General features: G+C 38.7%; 1 protein-coding gene across 6 annotated transcripts in view; it reads left to right on the top strand.

Annotated features, from left to right (window-relative positions):
* LOC117777754 (disks large-associated protein 1-like) overlaps positions 1-16579 on the top strand; it is a 107006-nt gene that overhangs the window by 70285 nt on the left and 20142 nt on the right. For all 6 annotated transcript variants that reach the window (XM_034612671.1, XM_034612673.1, XM_034612674.1 and 3 more), the window contains 6 exons: positions 6388-6512; positions 9055-9180; positions 9348-9506; positions 9661-9743; positions 10231-10276; positions 12700-12981. In XM_034612671.1, the coding sequence (XP_034468562.1) occupies positions 6388-6512; positions 9055-9180; positions 9348-9506; positions 9661-9743; positions 10231-10276; positions 12700-12981 (821 nt within the window). The remainder of the gene's footprint in view (positions 1-6387; positions 6513-9054; positions 9181-9347; positions 9507-9660; positions 9744-10230; positions 10277-12699; positions 12982-16579) is intronic.

Below are 16579 nucleotides of genomic sequence, written 5' to 3' on the forward strand. Positions count from 1 at the left end.
TTTTAAAATTATTTTTAAAAGCAAGTACTCCAGTACTTACTTTAGTAAAAATTTGACTGAGCAACTTTCATTTGTGTTGGATTCATATTTTAACAGGAGTATCTATACTTTCACTCAAGTAATAAAGTTGTGTACTTTGTCCACCACTGCCTCTTTACCACTAGCTCTCTCTAATTCTGCCATGAGTTGCTGTGCGAAGGCCTATCAACTTTACACGTAATCACAAGAAGATATACCAGATTTATCTTTACATACTATGCTCTAATAGCCTTTCAAATATGCTTTTTATGCCTTCATGCTGGTGACAGCCTGTAGCCGGAGGCATTATGTTTTCGGCCGGTCCGTCCATCTGTCCTTGCCATTCTGGTGAACAAGAATGCCTTGAGCAAATTTCGTCACTTTTTGTACAAATATTCACTTGGACTCAAGGATGATCTGGTTGGATTTCTTGGTCAAAGGTCAAGATCACAGTGACTTCACAAATCACACTTTTTGCATTTTGGGAATGATATCTCTGGAACGTTGTCATAAAATGTGGCACAAACTTTCATTTAGACCCAAGGATGACCTGAATAGAGTTTGGTGGTCAAAGGTCATTTGTGAGTGTGATATCTTAAGATTAGCTTGAGGTAATGTCTTCAAATTGGGTACAATTTTGATAGATTTTGATGCCTGGGGGTCAAAGCTCAAGGTTACAGTGACCTCACGTTCCTGTGAATGTGAAATATCAGGACTGCCCATAGGGAATTATATTACATCTGGCACAATTCACTTTGACTGATGGATGACCTGATTAGAATTGGGTGGTCAAAGGTCACTGTGACCGCTCAAACACATGCTCACTGGGACTCACTGATTCACTGATTTGATTTCGGTGGTCAAAGGTCAAGTTCAAGGTGGCCTCAATAAAAAAAAATGTTGGCCTATTGAATGGCCAAAGACTGGCCCAGGACTGGGAATTTCTTTAAGTTTTGATCATGTCTTATTGACTGGTGGTCTTTGGTTCCAAGTAACCTCTATGGTGAATGTCTGTGAAGATTCATCCAGGTCATGGTATCTTCAGAAGTTCAGAAGGCAACTGAACTTGCTTGAGTTTCTTGAAGACATTTCACCTATCATGAAGACTTGTACAACTGCTGAAGACTCTATGTAGAGTGACTATAGATGGAATGAAGTACCATTCACTAACAGTGTGTCATTTCGATTCCCTAACCTTTTTTACCCCCTTTTGTCAGAGTTCACACAAATTTGATATTGTTCCTCTTTAATTAATGTGTTGTAGTATGAATTAATGCAGTAGATATGCTCGCAAGATTTAATTCTCCTGTTCGTGTGGTCTACAGATAAATTAAGAATTTAAAAGAAGAACCACTGTAAGCCTTGAATCTACCTTCATGGCCAAACTTTATCATTGCATTCTCAAACTGATGGATGTAGACCCATCAAGGGGAGGAGCTACAGGAGAATCAGGCAGATTAAGGACATGCTTCTTGAGGTATGATAATTTAAAAAAATGTATACTTGAAATAATAATTGTTTACAGCCGCTCATTAAGATTATATTCATTTAAGTAGTACGCAGAGAAATAGACAGGATTTTGCTTTAAGCAGTTCAACATCTTGACAGAAAATTTAATCCACACTAGGCACAGTGTAATTTACTGCACTGCTGCCTATCTAGATGTTGAGACAAACTGAAGGTTAATTAAAAACGAGTAATAACTAGAAAGTAAGAAAATTCGAAGAAACTTTAATGTTTTTCTTAGTTATACCATTAAAGGGACATTTCTAGTCTATTACAACTTGGGATAGCCATATTAACTACACCTCTGTTTTGATGACGGTATAAAACTGAAAGTGACGCCAACGGAAATCCTAGCTATAATCCACCCAAGAAACTGGCACATTACTATGCTAAATGTATGTCAAAGCAAATAAAATTATAAATAATATTCATTTTAAATAAAAAAAATTGAATTAAATAATACTGTTTGCCTTAGTTTTCTCCTCCAAATTAGTGTCTTGACCAACCTTGGTTTATTTATATTACAGGGTTTTCAGATCTTATTATTTATCATAGAACATGTTGTGATAACTATTAGGAATGATGGACAAAACTGCAAAAATATGACCCAAGTTGTAGTTATCCCTAATTTTCCTAGAAAGCAAACTAGAATCTGTTTTATACAGTAAACTTATTGGCTTTTCTAGTCTTGATGACCACTCAAAGTGCTTTACAGTACTTTTTTGCCATTCATCCATCACAGAAATGCCTTTTGTTTTGCCGTATCTGGCATTTGTCCCAACATCTCAGCTCGATACTTTCCTGGACTAACCTGGAGTAAGTCAATTTTTTTCAAGTGGGCCAGTTTGGTCATACTGTATAACGTGTCATTTAAATTGATTGACAAAAAAAATTAAAGCATGGGTTATTTTACAATTAGTGTGTTTATTGATGCAATCTATATTTAGACCATTTCAGTAATTGGGTGTGTATGTGTTCTTGTGTGTGTTTGTATAAGGGTTGAAATAAAATAAATAATGGCTCAATTGATCAACTGAATGGAATGACACTGTAAAAAGTGTGCCGTAGTCATCCAGTTCATTATCTCAAACATGCTAACTTGTCTTTTCATTTGCTTTGCAGGACACCGAAGAGTCTGAGGCAAGCCTTGATAGGCAAGTGTTTCAGAAGCTGTTGACTTGATGGAAAACCAGTACCAAAGTAAAAAATCTCAAGAAAATGATTGTATAAAAATTAAGATGAGCCAGTGTTCAGTACATAACTGCCGTTCAAAATAATAAAGCTTATTGCCAAACAATTTTGTATTTGAATGACTGAATTTTTGAAAAGCTACTATATAAAAACTATAGAGGAAAATCTAATTGGAGCGATTTCTAAAGGGTTGTTAACTTAAAACCTTGTTATAATAATTATTCAAAACAAGAACAAAACACTTCCTTCCACAATTCCTTTTCACTAATGTGGAAAAAGTAAATGGAACAACTTAAAAAGTGTTGTTTATTGATTGTAATAATAATAATAGTATAGGCCCAGCCAATGACAATTAGAGGGCATGCGACTGCAGTACTATGTGCACAACGGAGATCAGCGAAACTGAAAAGAACATTTAAGAAGCCAGGAATGATTGAACGAAAATGTAAAGACGGCGCCGCACTCACTCAAACCGTAAATAAAGTTGCTATATTTCTTATATATCACTGTCAGTGAACATAAAATACTACGTTAAACGACACATGGAAGGCAGTTATGCATTCAGTGAAAGCTGTATCGGGAGAAAGTGAGTAGATAAGGAGAACTACATACAGATGGAATAAGCAAAGTAAATTACTCATATGGACAATCGTCGGCTTACTGGACAGCAGATTTATATAATTTTGTATCTTTGTTTATTGACCTTTCCCTTGTGTAGTATTTGATACCACTGGCTGATCAGACCACTGACCTGTTTAGCAAACTCATATGTGTAATTGACATATTGGTATCATCGTCCATTGCATCACACATTTCCTGCTGTAGGCTGTAATATTCTCTGTCAAATGACCTTCTCACATATTAGTCAACGCTAACTTAGCTTTAGAAAGTCTTTGTGTGATATAATTTCCGCCCTGATGCTGCCCTTCCACCCCGCTCTGCATCGGCCAATCGGCTTGCTGCTCCCTCACTGCGAGCTAACTACTCAACAAAATCACGACTGTTTGCTGTCCTGGCTCCTAAATGGTGGAACGAGCTCCCCATTGACATCAGGACAGCAGAAAGTCTACACATCTTCCACCGCAGACTAAAGACACATCTCTACACTTTGGTTAAGAAGATGATGTCTAATAACCATCATATATATTGCACTGACATGTAGCACTTGTAGTTTGGCTTTTTTGGCTAATTGTACTTACTTGATATCTTGCTGTTCTGGGTTTGTTGAATGCACTTATTGTAAGTCGCTTTGGATAAAAGCATCAGCTAAATGATATGTAATGTGATGTATTTCATATAGAGAGAGAAGTTTAAGACAGAGATAAGAAAAAATTATTGCATGAGGCCTAATGTCAGACTCATAATGGGTAGTGTTTTTTATTGTTGTTTTTTAAAGATCAAAATTGATGAGGCAGAACCAGGAATATTGTCCTTTGTATTCCACACATTCTTTAGGCTAACTCACCAATATTTTCTTACTTAGGGTGGCAGTGGCTCAGGAGGTAGAACATCCACTAATCAGAAGGTTCCATCCCTGCTCCTCCTATCTATATGCCTTTGAGCAAGACACTGAAGTACAACCCCATTCACACACTGCCAGCTGTGTTGTCAATAGGATATTCGATAGAGAAACACTATATGAACGCATCTGTATGAATGTGTATGTCATTATGACTAAGGCTTTAAGAGCTAAACAAATGCATCAATGACATCAGACTCACTCTTGAAGCTCCTGGAAAATGGTAAAGATCACCTTTAAAATCAAAGCATATTCTTTTACAGACCCTCAAACAGCCATGCAGTTTCTCAGTATATAACGTCAGTCAAACAAGCTGACTTCCAAGAGTCAAGAGGCTAACGAGTGCCCTTTCAAAAGTGCCCCCATAGAACCTTTAGCTTTCTGCTGATAAATCAGAAGCCAAGCGATGCGCTGCTCTGACCCTGTCCATAAGCATCATGAATATTCTGCTGATGTTAGTCTGCAGGCTCAGCACTGTGGAAGATTCATACAGCAGAGACATGGAGGAGGAAAAATACTCTCCTCGCCGCATATTTGAATTTACAGGGTGAAAACCTACCTCACTCAGGATTATCCTCATATTCCCCAAGTCTTGAAGTATTGATTGAAAGCACAAATTATAACATTTCAACAAAAGAAATACCACACTGCAGTTGTATGCGTCCGCAAACCAGTTTCTGTCAACATACATTTTTTTCATATAAGGTCACCGTGACCTTTGACCACTGAAACCTTGTCAGCTAATCTTTTAGTCCAATTGGTAACTAATTAAATGTTGAAGAAATTCATGAGGTATCATATTAAAGAGGCCAAAAGCATGTTTTGTGAGGCCACATTGACCTTGCCCTTTGGCCACCAAATTCTAATCAGGTCATCCATGATCCAAGTGAATTGTGCCTGATGTAATGAAATTCCCTACGGGCAGTCCTAATACGTCTCATCCAGAGGAACCTGAGGTCACCACGACCTTGACCTTTAACTTCCAGACATCAAAATCTATTTGATGGACTTTGATTCCAGTTGAAAAAGAAAAAGAAATTCTCTCATGCCAATGTAAAGATGTCACGTTCAATAGGCCAAAATTTGTTGTGGGAGTTCACTGTGACCTAGACATTTGACCTTTGGCCAACAAATTCTAATCAGTTCATCATTAAGTCCAAGTGAATGTTTCTGCCAAATTTGTAGAAACACTGGCTGTTGCTGGCACAGAGTTCTAATTAAAGTATCTTCCAAATTTAAACTAGCACTTTTGAAACAGCTTTGTCCGTCCAGTGTCTTTATCATGAGGTAATGTTGATGTAATTGAATTGCATTGAGTGAAAAATGAGCACATTGCAGTAAGTGCCACCATGCTTTTGTTACGAAATGAGCCTTATAAGGGCATTTACCACAGAAACTGTATTGTCAGTGTTCCCAGTAGAAGACCAGTGACTTGGATTGCACAGAATCACAGCAAATTATAATCAACCACCGGACTTCATAATAATAAGCTTTCTTTAGGTCCTATTTTGGCTGTAACCATCTTAGCATTATGGAGACAAAAGTGTTTTTTATTTATTTATTTTTTAAATTTTAGTACTTTTACAAAAATCAAAATAGACAACATACAAACAACCACTGCTACTATGTGTGAATCAAGCAGAGGAGACAAGCGGACGGTGAGAGAAAACACTAACAATAAAAATAACAATTGCAATTTCTAACATAAAAACTAGTAAAAACAAATGTATCTTGTCGGTCTTCTCCCAAATAACAAGTGTAGCAAGCTAGTTTGTGTCTGATTTCATTGGAATTGTTTGCTTCTGTCTGGTTTGGCCAGCTGACCAATCCTGGTTCAAAGTGGTGTTAGGACTGCCTACGTTATTAGCATACAGAGACAGTGATCTGAGCTCTGCACCTTCACTGCCATACAATAGCCTGCTTTTACAGATCACTTCGACTGCCCACTGCAGTTTGTCATATATTGTATTATGTTCTATATGAAGCTGACTCACCTCCAATAAATTGTATGTGGAATAAATGTTTAAACTTTAATGTAACCCTTTCTAATTTAATGTAGTGGAACTGTGAACATGGAAACCTTGTTTGTTTAACTGGTTCTGAGCAGAAATCTAACATGTCTTTTTTCCCTACTTTTTCTGCTTCTTTTGCAGTTTCATCTTGCATTACCACATATAAGAAAACCCCTCCACCAGTGCCACCCCGAACCTCCACCTGCTCCACAGCCTCCAAGCCTTACATCTCCATCACAGCCCAGAGCAGCACAGAGTCTGCACAGGTACAGAGACTCTAATGTTAATCTGCCCCTGTGTAGTTACAGAGCATCAGAACATCCGTCTGTGAAATATTAAACTGTATAGGAAAGGTAAGGGTGAAACTTGATCCTGAGGGTTTATTAACATGCAGCACATGTGGAAGAACACACGTTGTAGTGAGGCGAGATTCCCTCCGTAGTTTTTCAGACATAAAAGAGGTGGCATTCATCCAAATATTCTGTGTAGATGCATGTTAACAGCTAAACTGCACCACACATAGCAATCCTGTCCACATGATTGACCGAATGCCACCCACACACACGCCTCACTCTTCCTCGATGCTGCCACCATTCAGGATTGCCCATTGACAGATCTCCCCAACTGTCCCATCCTGTCATTTACTGCGTCAGCTGCCAGTCTACCCATTCAGACTGTTGTGACAGACAGGTTTCCTGGTCCAATGTGAGATCCTGGTTAATATGTGGCAATACATTTGCTGCTCTCTATGCTGACCCTATACACGTTTTAAGTGTTTCCCTTGGTTATTTCTCAACTTTTGAGCTATTGTTGTTAAATCTGTATCTCCTACCTTGCTACTCACAGTCTATCACCGAGCTCAAAACATTATTTACAGATGAATTTGCTGAGCTGCTGTCAAGAAGCTGACTGACTGCATTGTCATCTCTGGCAAATTCAATTTTTACAGCACGTTACAGATCCCACACATAAATAAAGACACACCCTTGACTTATAATATATGATATAACAGTTAATGCCAACCTAGACGGTCACTTCTGTATCTTTTTAGCACGACCTGTTTACATAGACATCAGCATCATATAAATAAAAAAAAATTCTCTGTTTATTCTGCTGTGAACCACAATGTTTATCTGTCTATGTCGCAAACTCACCACTATGCGGATGGAGGGGTGGGTGAAGTGTTTGAGTACACAAAACACTTTTGGTGTTCCAGGGGTGAACAGCATTGCAGCCAAATCAAATCAATTGAAGTAAATTGTGATCCATTCTTTAAACGTATAAAAAACAACAGAAAAAAAAAAACAGAAAATGCCCCCATACTGCTCGTGTGGTGTCATCCAAGTCTCTAAAAGTCCTCCTTTCCCAAGGTCACGCGTGGTGTGCGAGTTAGCATCGCTACTTCCGCTAACATCGCTGCTTCCAGTAGTGGACTTTTAGGCTTAAAACAATGTGTAAATGATGCCGTTTGGAGTGGAATTTGAATGTTGTGTTTCCAGACACTTGGCTGATGCCACAGTAGCAGTATGGAGGCATGTTGTGTTTTTTTTCTGTGTTTTATTACGTCTGAAAAATGTATCACCAGTTTCTTCAACTGTATTGGATTTGGCTGCAACACTGTAACACTGTATTTGGCTGCAACACTCCCAAAGTGTTTTGCGGACTCAAACACTTCCCCCACCCCTCCATCGGCATAGTGGTGAGTAGATAATGAGTGAATTTTCATTTTTCGGTGAACTATCAGTTCAAGAGCAAATTTAAGAAAAAAACATGAAAAGATATTGGTGACTGAGGCCCACTGAGTCCACCTCTCTAAATGAAAATGTGCTACACAAATAATAAAACCTACAGGTACCTGCACTGATATGCTGGAAAATACCAGGTTTACGGTTGCTTCAACCAGTACCTTATGGCTCATGGCAGCAAACATTACTGAGTTTGTGTCATCAACACTTCTTTGCTTGTACTTCTGTCCTACATTTTAACTCTGAGTTTAGCATACAGTTATTAGCTGTGCAAAAGTCAGATCGTTTAACTTATCCTCACTTAGTCCATCTCTTATAAGTTTCATCCAACTCGAGATCCAAGGAGCACCATCTTTGAGCCAACCATTCTCGGTGATAAATTTCAGTCACATTTTTAGGGATAAATTGTTCCACTTATCTATATCCATTAAGTTTTTGATTAATCTTTTATCGCCTAACCTCGCCTGAATTGGTTCAACCCCAGATACGTTCTCCTCATTTTCTTTCCATTGTCCTTTATAATTAGGGTTGCACCAACAAATCAATATTCTCAATTGAGCAGATGTGTAATAATCCTTTAATCATTGGAGTCCTACCTTATTTTTTGCCAATTTAAGTGATGAAATCTTGGTCTTGGTTTTCTCCCTCGCCAAATGTGCTGTGATATTAATTTGTCCCATTTATTGAATTGTTGATCTGTTATTTCAATTAGAAGGATCTGAAATAAGCATAGTACTCTAGGAAATATACTCACTTTAACTGATTCAATTTTCAAATCAAAGTTTAGCATTAGAATTAAATTCCATCTCTCAATATCCTCTTGTATTTTCTGACTTAATGGCTCAACATTTAAGGCATATTCATTTGTTAAATATTTTGGGATGTCCTAGGTACTTCACATACATTAGATTCCAGTTTAGTTGGATGCCAGTGCTTATGGTCTGGCTAGGCCTATAGTTAAAACATAATACTTGAAGGATCAACTTTTCATCTCTCGGATATTAATGGTCATTTTAACAACTGTCTTTGAAAGCAATATTCCATGTTTTCTAAAACCAACCAGGATGCATACATGGAAGAGGAGGCACCCAGAGGTGACATGACCATCCAATCAGGGCTCAGTAATTCAACAGAAAGTATTGACAGCATGAAGGCCTTGACAGCTGCAATAGAAGCTGCTAATGCACAGGTTAGTTTTTTTTAAAGTATATTGGTAATGTACAAAGCAACATTTGCTTAACCAACCTTACTTCCCAATAATGGGAAGCCATTATTTGTACAAGTACATTTTTATTTGTTTTCTGACTCTTGTATTCACAGTGTACTGAAATTTCTGTCCTTAATATTAATGTGTAGGTCCACGGACCAGCCAGTCAGCATGTGAGTAACAGCAGCATGACAGTCAGCCCCCCCACCTCCTCAGTTCTAAGCAGGGGGGCTTTTCTTGAAGAGCAGCGGAATGAATACAGGAAAGAAGCACTCAGGAAGGGCAAATGTCTCTCCATAGGCATCCAGGTATTCTTGAGACAGAAGTGGATGAGAAATGCAATGATAGAATAATGGGCTGTTGTTAGTATTCACATTATAGAGCCTATGACGTTTAATACTATGCTTAAATTTGTATTATTTGTCTTGACTATTTCGAATTTATCCTGCCTTTCCCCTCTAGGTGGATGGACCAGAAGAGATTGCAGATCCAGAGGACCCATCTAAGTTCACCTCTGTGGGAATACAAGTGGAAGATGATAGGGGGTGAGGCACACATGTAGCATTTTCCTTCTGTGTTGACTCTGTGTGCGTTTGCGTATGTCCTTAAGACTTTTTGTGTTATTTTGAACCCTGTACTTATTCTTAGTTAAATCCTCTTTTTGATTGAGCTACCACCTCGTCCATTTCACTTCTTGTCAACAGTCTTGAGCCAGGCTGTGACACCAGACAAAAATGTATGACATACAAATTTCCAATTTGGAGACCATACCAGTAATTGCCTCCAACAACACAGCTTCCAGGGATACTAAAATGCTCAAATCTATAAGGTGTAGAGTGGACAACAACAGCCTAGTGCCAGTGGTAATATCAATGGTTACAAGATTATTGGAAATTATTATTAACATTGATGAGAAATATGTGCAAGTGACAAATAAATAATTAAATCTAGTATATTCTTGTTTTTTGGGATGTTTTTCAAAATGTTGTGTTGTGTTGTTGTATTTACTGTTTGTTTTCTTCTGGTTGTTAGATATCGTCGGTTTCAACGCTCAAACAGTGTTACAGCAGCTGTGCAGGTAAGCGTCCAGTCCAGTGGTTTCCTTATAGACCTGACACTGAGCAAATGAGTAAGATGTAATTTCTTGCTCATCAATTCCTGTGTCCACTAGTTGTCACCAGAGCGCATGCACTTAACATGCATTTTGTTGTTATGGATAACATGTAGACCAGACATTGAAATTGTCATGCACATGAAATGATAATTGTGACATGAGGCGTACTTTCTGTCCCGGTAGGTGGCACTGGCCACAGACAGGTGACTGAATATTGGCATGTAATTGACTTCAGGTAGGGACTCTTTTTAAACGAATGGAATTTGGAGCAGATTGGACAATGTATGCTTGAGTTACAACTTGCTGTTCTGTGGTTTACAGTACTGCCACTTCAATACAACTCACAATTTTAACAATATAGAATCATCAAGATCTTGGGGGCTGCACTATTAACCATAATAAAATCATGATCTTGTTTCAAAACCATATTTCTAGATGACAACGATTATCTGCAACAATAAAGGCACCCCTACCCTTTCCTTCAACCAATGACAAAGTGCTGTTACCCCAAATTATGTAGAGTAGCAAAAAGCCAGCAGTAAAACAGTGTCAGTGAGAAAAAAACACAGATGTTTGTGTTGAGGTAAAAAATGAAATTAGAGGAAAACACTGCTGACAGCAGTAAGAATCTGATTTTTTGCGTGTATGAAAAAATCTTGTCCTACTCAAACCTGGAATGAACATTCTTCCTGAATGTGTCTCCTGTGCACACTTAGCATAAACCCATACCTCATTTGTGTTTGCTTAAAGCAAAATATGTTTTAACCTATTCTGAATATTTGATATACAAATAATTTAACATATGGACAGTGACAAGTCTAAAAAAACGTATATATTACAGGTCAATATGAGGCAGCTGTATAGCCCAAGAAAACATAATGTGAATGTTCCTGCCACTCGACAAGATGGACATCAATAATCGATCAAGAACAATAATGTTAGAGTCAGGCCCACTTTCATCTAAATTAATTGGATTTCAATGATTGCTGTAAGTTATATTTGGCGGTATGGCTCTTTTATGGGACCTCCGTGTCCTTTCACGTGCATACATGGAAAGCCTTAGGTAGGGAGAACATACCTGAGGCAGGGAGAGCAGCAGCTAAAAGAATCCAGCACAGAACACAGCAGGCTGACAGCGGACAACACATGACATCACTTAGATTCAGTATGAGAAGGAAATGCTGGGGTCGAGGTGGGTTATGAAGTGGCTTGCAATGGAAATGTTATGCCCCTTAAAAATGGTGTATCCTCAATAGGACTTTTTTACTCCAAAGAGGAAAATACCGCATGGTCTCCTAGGTCCGTGAGTGGAGACTGTCGCAATCAGTCTCAGATCATCAGAATTCAACCTCCATGTACATTCAATTGCCAAATCACAACATAGATTATCTCAAGGTACCGTTCTCATAGAAAAATGTGCTGCCCATAGATGTAATGTATGGTGTGAATGGGTGAATGTAAAATTGCATAACTGCTAAAATCTGACCACCCTTACCTTCCTTGATGCAAAGTCATCAATCACTTCATTCTGCCCAGCAAATTGCATGGTTAATACTAATCACAAATAGGCCACTAATGTGTTCCTGTGACATGGTGGACCTCAGGTAGGACTTGATGGGCTTCAGCTTAGAAAAGCTCCTCTCTGCTTCAGATACGGTCATTTACTGTATTATTCTCACGAAAAAATGTAACAATACATGATTGAAACGCTACATTCATAATATTATTACAAAATTGTCGTTTATTTGCTAGCAGACTGTATATGAATACAGACCATATAACTTTGACCATGTAGTGAGGGCCCTTAGGCAAGGCCCTTAATGCAGTTTAGAATTTGAAGTCCCACAACAGTAAAGACCTCTGTATCAAACGTTTCCTTCAGGAATACCTATACAAAAGTGGTTCATACATTTTTTCAGGTAAGCCGGTTGATTGGATGTTGTTTCGCCTCAATTTATTTTCAGGATCGACCATCTTAAGTTTGAGAGCTTTGTTTTCTTGGGACAGTGCTTTACAGGTGGACTCAAGGGTTGCCCGGCTGGTCTCCATGTTGTTGAGTGTTTACAGGTGTTGATATATATATATATATAAAATGAATTTTGAAAAAACATGAAATGTCAGCCACTGCAAAATGTACATAGTGGAAACCCTGATATATACAACATTCATTTGATAAAACAGTGTATTCATTATATAATTAACAACAATTCCTCATTATAGCTGTCAATAGAAAACAAAAGATGGTACCAATCACAATCCTTACTAAATCTTTTTATCCTTGCAGTTTTTATTTGCATATCGTGTAATTCCTAAGAGACTGGTATTACTTGAAGAACCATTTGTTTGTCCATTCAGTAAGTCATTAATACGTTTTTTAATCCATCCAGGCAGATCTTGACATGCCTGACGTGCTGGACACTCCCTTGGACTCCTCAGACACTGATATAGATGTCCTGTCATCGGGTGCCATCTCTCGACAATTCTCCCGCGATGCTGCCACGTCCACCGTCAGCATCCAGGGCTCAGGGAACCACTACCATGCCTGTGCCTCCGATGACTATGACGATGTGGGATTCGACCCGTCCATCCTCCCCCCTCCAGACCCTTGGATAGACAGTGTAATAGATGACCCACTTGATGTCAACTTTAACAGCTCGATGATATTGGAGGTATGTGGGGTCTTATTCAAAGAAATTATAAAAATAGGTCCATGATCATTCATTACAGCAGAAATATCATTCACTACATAAAATTGGCACACATAGCAACTGCAGTAAATTTACAGATTTCATACTTTAATTAAATTGAGCTGTTGTTAAAGCTGCACTTATAAACAACTTATGATAATGAATAAACAATTATCTGTAATGCAAAAGTTGTTACAGTGATAGACCAACAGAGCATATTACCAATCAATCAATCAGATTTTATTTGTATAGTCCATATTCACAAATCACAATTGTCTCATAGGGCTTTAAGAGGGTGTGACATCCTCTGCTCTTAACCCTCAACAAGAGTAAGGAAAAACTACTAAAAGACCCTTTTAACAGGGTAAAAAGAACGTAGAAACCTCAGAGAGAGCCACATGTGAGGGATCCCTCTCCCAGGACGGACAGAAGTGCAATGGATGTCAAGTGTAAAGGAGAACATCACCAAGATAAGGATATTTAGCAGCATTGATTAGAATAAACACTTTGTAGCATAATGGAAGGTCAATGAATTGATGGATTATTGTCAGTAATGGTTGAGTATCTGAGGAGAAATATTATATATCGAGCAGTCCTGCTGTAATCATAGTCCATGGTCAGCAGCCAGCAAGATCATGATCCACCATCAAGATCGGATGCCACTATAGTCCACAGTCATTGTCCACTGCCGCCATCAGGATCCACCATCAGCTGCCACCTCGATCGTGGTCCACCACCACTATCAGATGCCAACACGATACAGGATCCGCCATTATTATCACGATCAGCCAGCTAGATACAGGATCCACCATTACGATCACGATCTCTGATTCGCGATCCACCATATTATTGAGGGCCTTGAAGGTGAGGAGGAGAATTTTAAATTCTATTCTAGATTTAACCGGAAGCCAGTGTAGTGAAGCTAATACTGGAGAAATGTGCTCTCTTTTCTTGGTTCTTGTCAGGACACGTGCTGCAGCATTTTGGACAAGCTGCAGAGTCTTTAACGACTTACTGCTGGAGCCTGATAATAAGGAATTACAATAATCAAGTCTGGATGTAACAAAGGAGGGACTAGTTATTCTGCATCTTTTTGAGACAGGACATGTCGGATTTTTGAGATGTTACGTAAGTGAAAGAAGGCGGGTCTAGAAATTAGTTTTAAGTGAGAATTAAAGGACAAATCGGGATCAAAGATCACTCCCAAGTTCCTGACTGTTTCATTAGAAGCAAGGGCAATGTCGTCTAGCGCAGCTATATCATTAGATAATGTATCTCTAAGGTGTTTAGGGCCAAGTATTAGAACCTCTGTTTTATCTGAGTTTAATAAGAGAAAATTGCGGGTCATCCAGGTTTTTATGTCCTTGAGACATGCTTGGAGTTTAGTTAATTGATTACACTGTTCTGGTTTTATTGACAAGTATAACTGGGTGTCATCCGCATAGCAGTGGAAATTTACCGAGTGTGCCCTGACAATGTTTCCTAGTGGAAGCATATATAATGAGAATAACATTGGGCCGAGCACAGAGCCCTGTGGAACACCGTGGTTAACTTTGGTGTGCACAGATGACTCATCATTAATTTGCACAAATTGGAATCAATGTGAAAAATATGATTTAAACCAGTTCAGGGTGGTTCCTTTAATGCTAATTAACTGTTCTAGTCTGTGTAATAAAATGTGATGGTCAATAGTGTTGAATGCTGCACTAAGATCTAACAGAACGAGGACAGACACAAATCCCTGATCTGAAGCTATTAGAAGGTCATTAGTGACTTTTGCCAAGGCTGTCTCCGTGCTGTGATTGGCTCTAAACCCCGACTGAAAGTCTTCATATACATTACTTTCCTGGAGAAACTCACACAGCGGATTGGCTACAATAAATATACAAACACTTGCATACGCTTTTATTTTATTCATATCATAAATTATACTTTTTGTATTCTATTGCTTTTGTATTCTCTTATCTACCTCATTCGGACTATCTGCTGCTGTAACAAGTGAATTTCCCTGACGTGGGGTCAATGTAGTTTTATCTCATCCTATCTATTCTACAGTGATGACACTGGAAAATAGGTCAGTGTTAAACTTCCTTTCAGGGGCAATGGGCCTCATTCTCCTACCTTTTTCAAGAAAGAATTTCTATCTTCATTTCTTTCTTCTCTATCCCACTAATGCAGATTTTACATAGATTCTGACAGTCACCAATGTTGTCTTATCTGAATTTGTTCTTAGGTAAGAACAGAATCTATGCATATTTACCTTTACACTTACACACACTTGACTAATGACATGCATTAGAATATGAAATGCTTTGAGGGTCCTGTTAACCTTTTTTACCATCCCTTGTGATTGAGGATGATAAACACACCCCAACCTTTATTTTATCTTTTGATAGTACTGTTTCAATTATCACATTTTTCCATGCACTAATTTTATTATGTTAACATAATCCATTACAATGTGTTTGAATGGTCCCTCTGGCACTGGAATATGACCTATTGTTGTCTTTAAACCTCACATTGTTTTCCAAAAATTACAAATACAAATACAAATTTAACACCTCATCAACCATTTATTGCAAATATGGCAACCAACATCCCTGTTGTCTTATTTTTCTTATCATCTCTCCTCTCGCACCTCTCCTCTCGCCCAGTGTCCATATATTTAAGCATACCTTGCTTCAATGAGTTTTCTCCTTCTTTAACTTGTGCCAGTTGTGATGTATTATGAACAAGTTTTCACTTCCTGAGGTTGCAAGCATAGACACACTATACAAGATTTTACACATGGTCTCATCAGGAGAATTGAAAATAAAAGGATTATCGGTTTCTTTCCATTCGACATTTTGATTAAATTTCCATCATTGGGCCCAAATCTATATGATTAAAAAAATGCATTCACCTTTAATTTACATAAAGCTTCTCTCCCTATAAATTTTATTGGAGTTGAACAGACACCAAAATAGGCAGTATTGCTTCACCGCCTTCGATTGATAGCCAGACTGGAGCTGTCATTAGAATCATCTTTCTCTGTCCCGAGAAGCCTACTGTCTTTACTAATTTATCAGACAGGGGGCGGTGTGTGGCATATTTTGGACTTACATATGTGTAAGTAGCATTAGTATCAGTCATCATCAATGTTTGGTTTATTTTCCACCAGAACCTCAATCATAGGTTCTTTATCAACTCCAACAGTTATTTAAGGAAGCTGACCCTCCCCTTTAGGATTCTCTCGGCGGCCCTAGTGTCCATGGTTATTTACGGATTGACTGGGCCTGATTGAACAGGTTGAGCAGGCTGACCCCCATACCCCTGCTCTCCCCAATTAGGGGCAGGCCATGGCTGTGATCGACAGGCTTGGGATATGTGTCCAGGGTTGCCACATCCCCTACAGACTCACGGAGGACCGCGCCCCATGGGTCGCTCCTGCTCTCTCAGTCTCAGTTCATCTGAGGGACGTCCACAGGTTGGGTCGGTACGGGTTAAACTCAGTCCCGTCTGCCTGTTGGTTCATTATTCAAGTATTTCCAATCATGCACAGAATGGCCTCCATTTCTGCCCCCCCCCCCCCCACGACTTT

The sequence above is a fragment of the Hippoglossus hippoglossus genome, chromosome 17 (assembly GCF_009819705.1).
Source record: "Hippoglossus hippoglossus isolate fHipHip1 chromosome 17, fHipHip1.pri, whole genome shotgun sequence".
Classification (NCBI taxonomy): domain Eukaryota; kingdom Metazoa; phylum Chordata; class Actinopteri; order Pleuronectiformes; family Pleuronectidae; genus Hippoglossus; species Hippoglossus hippoglossus.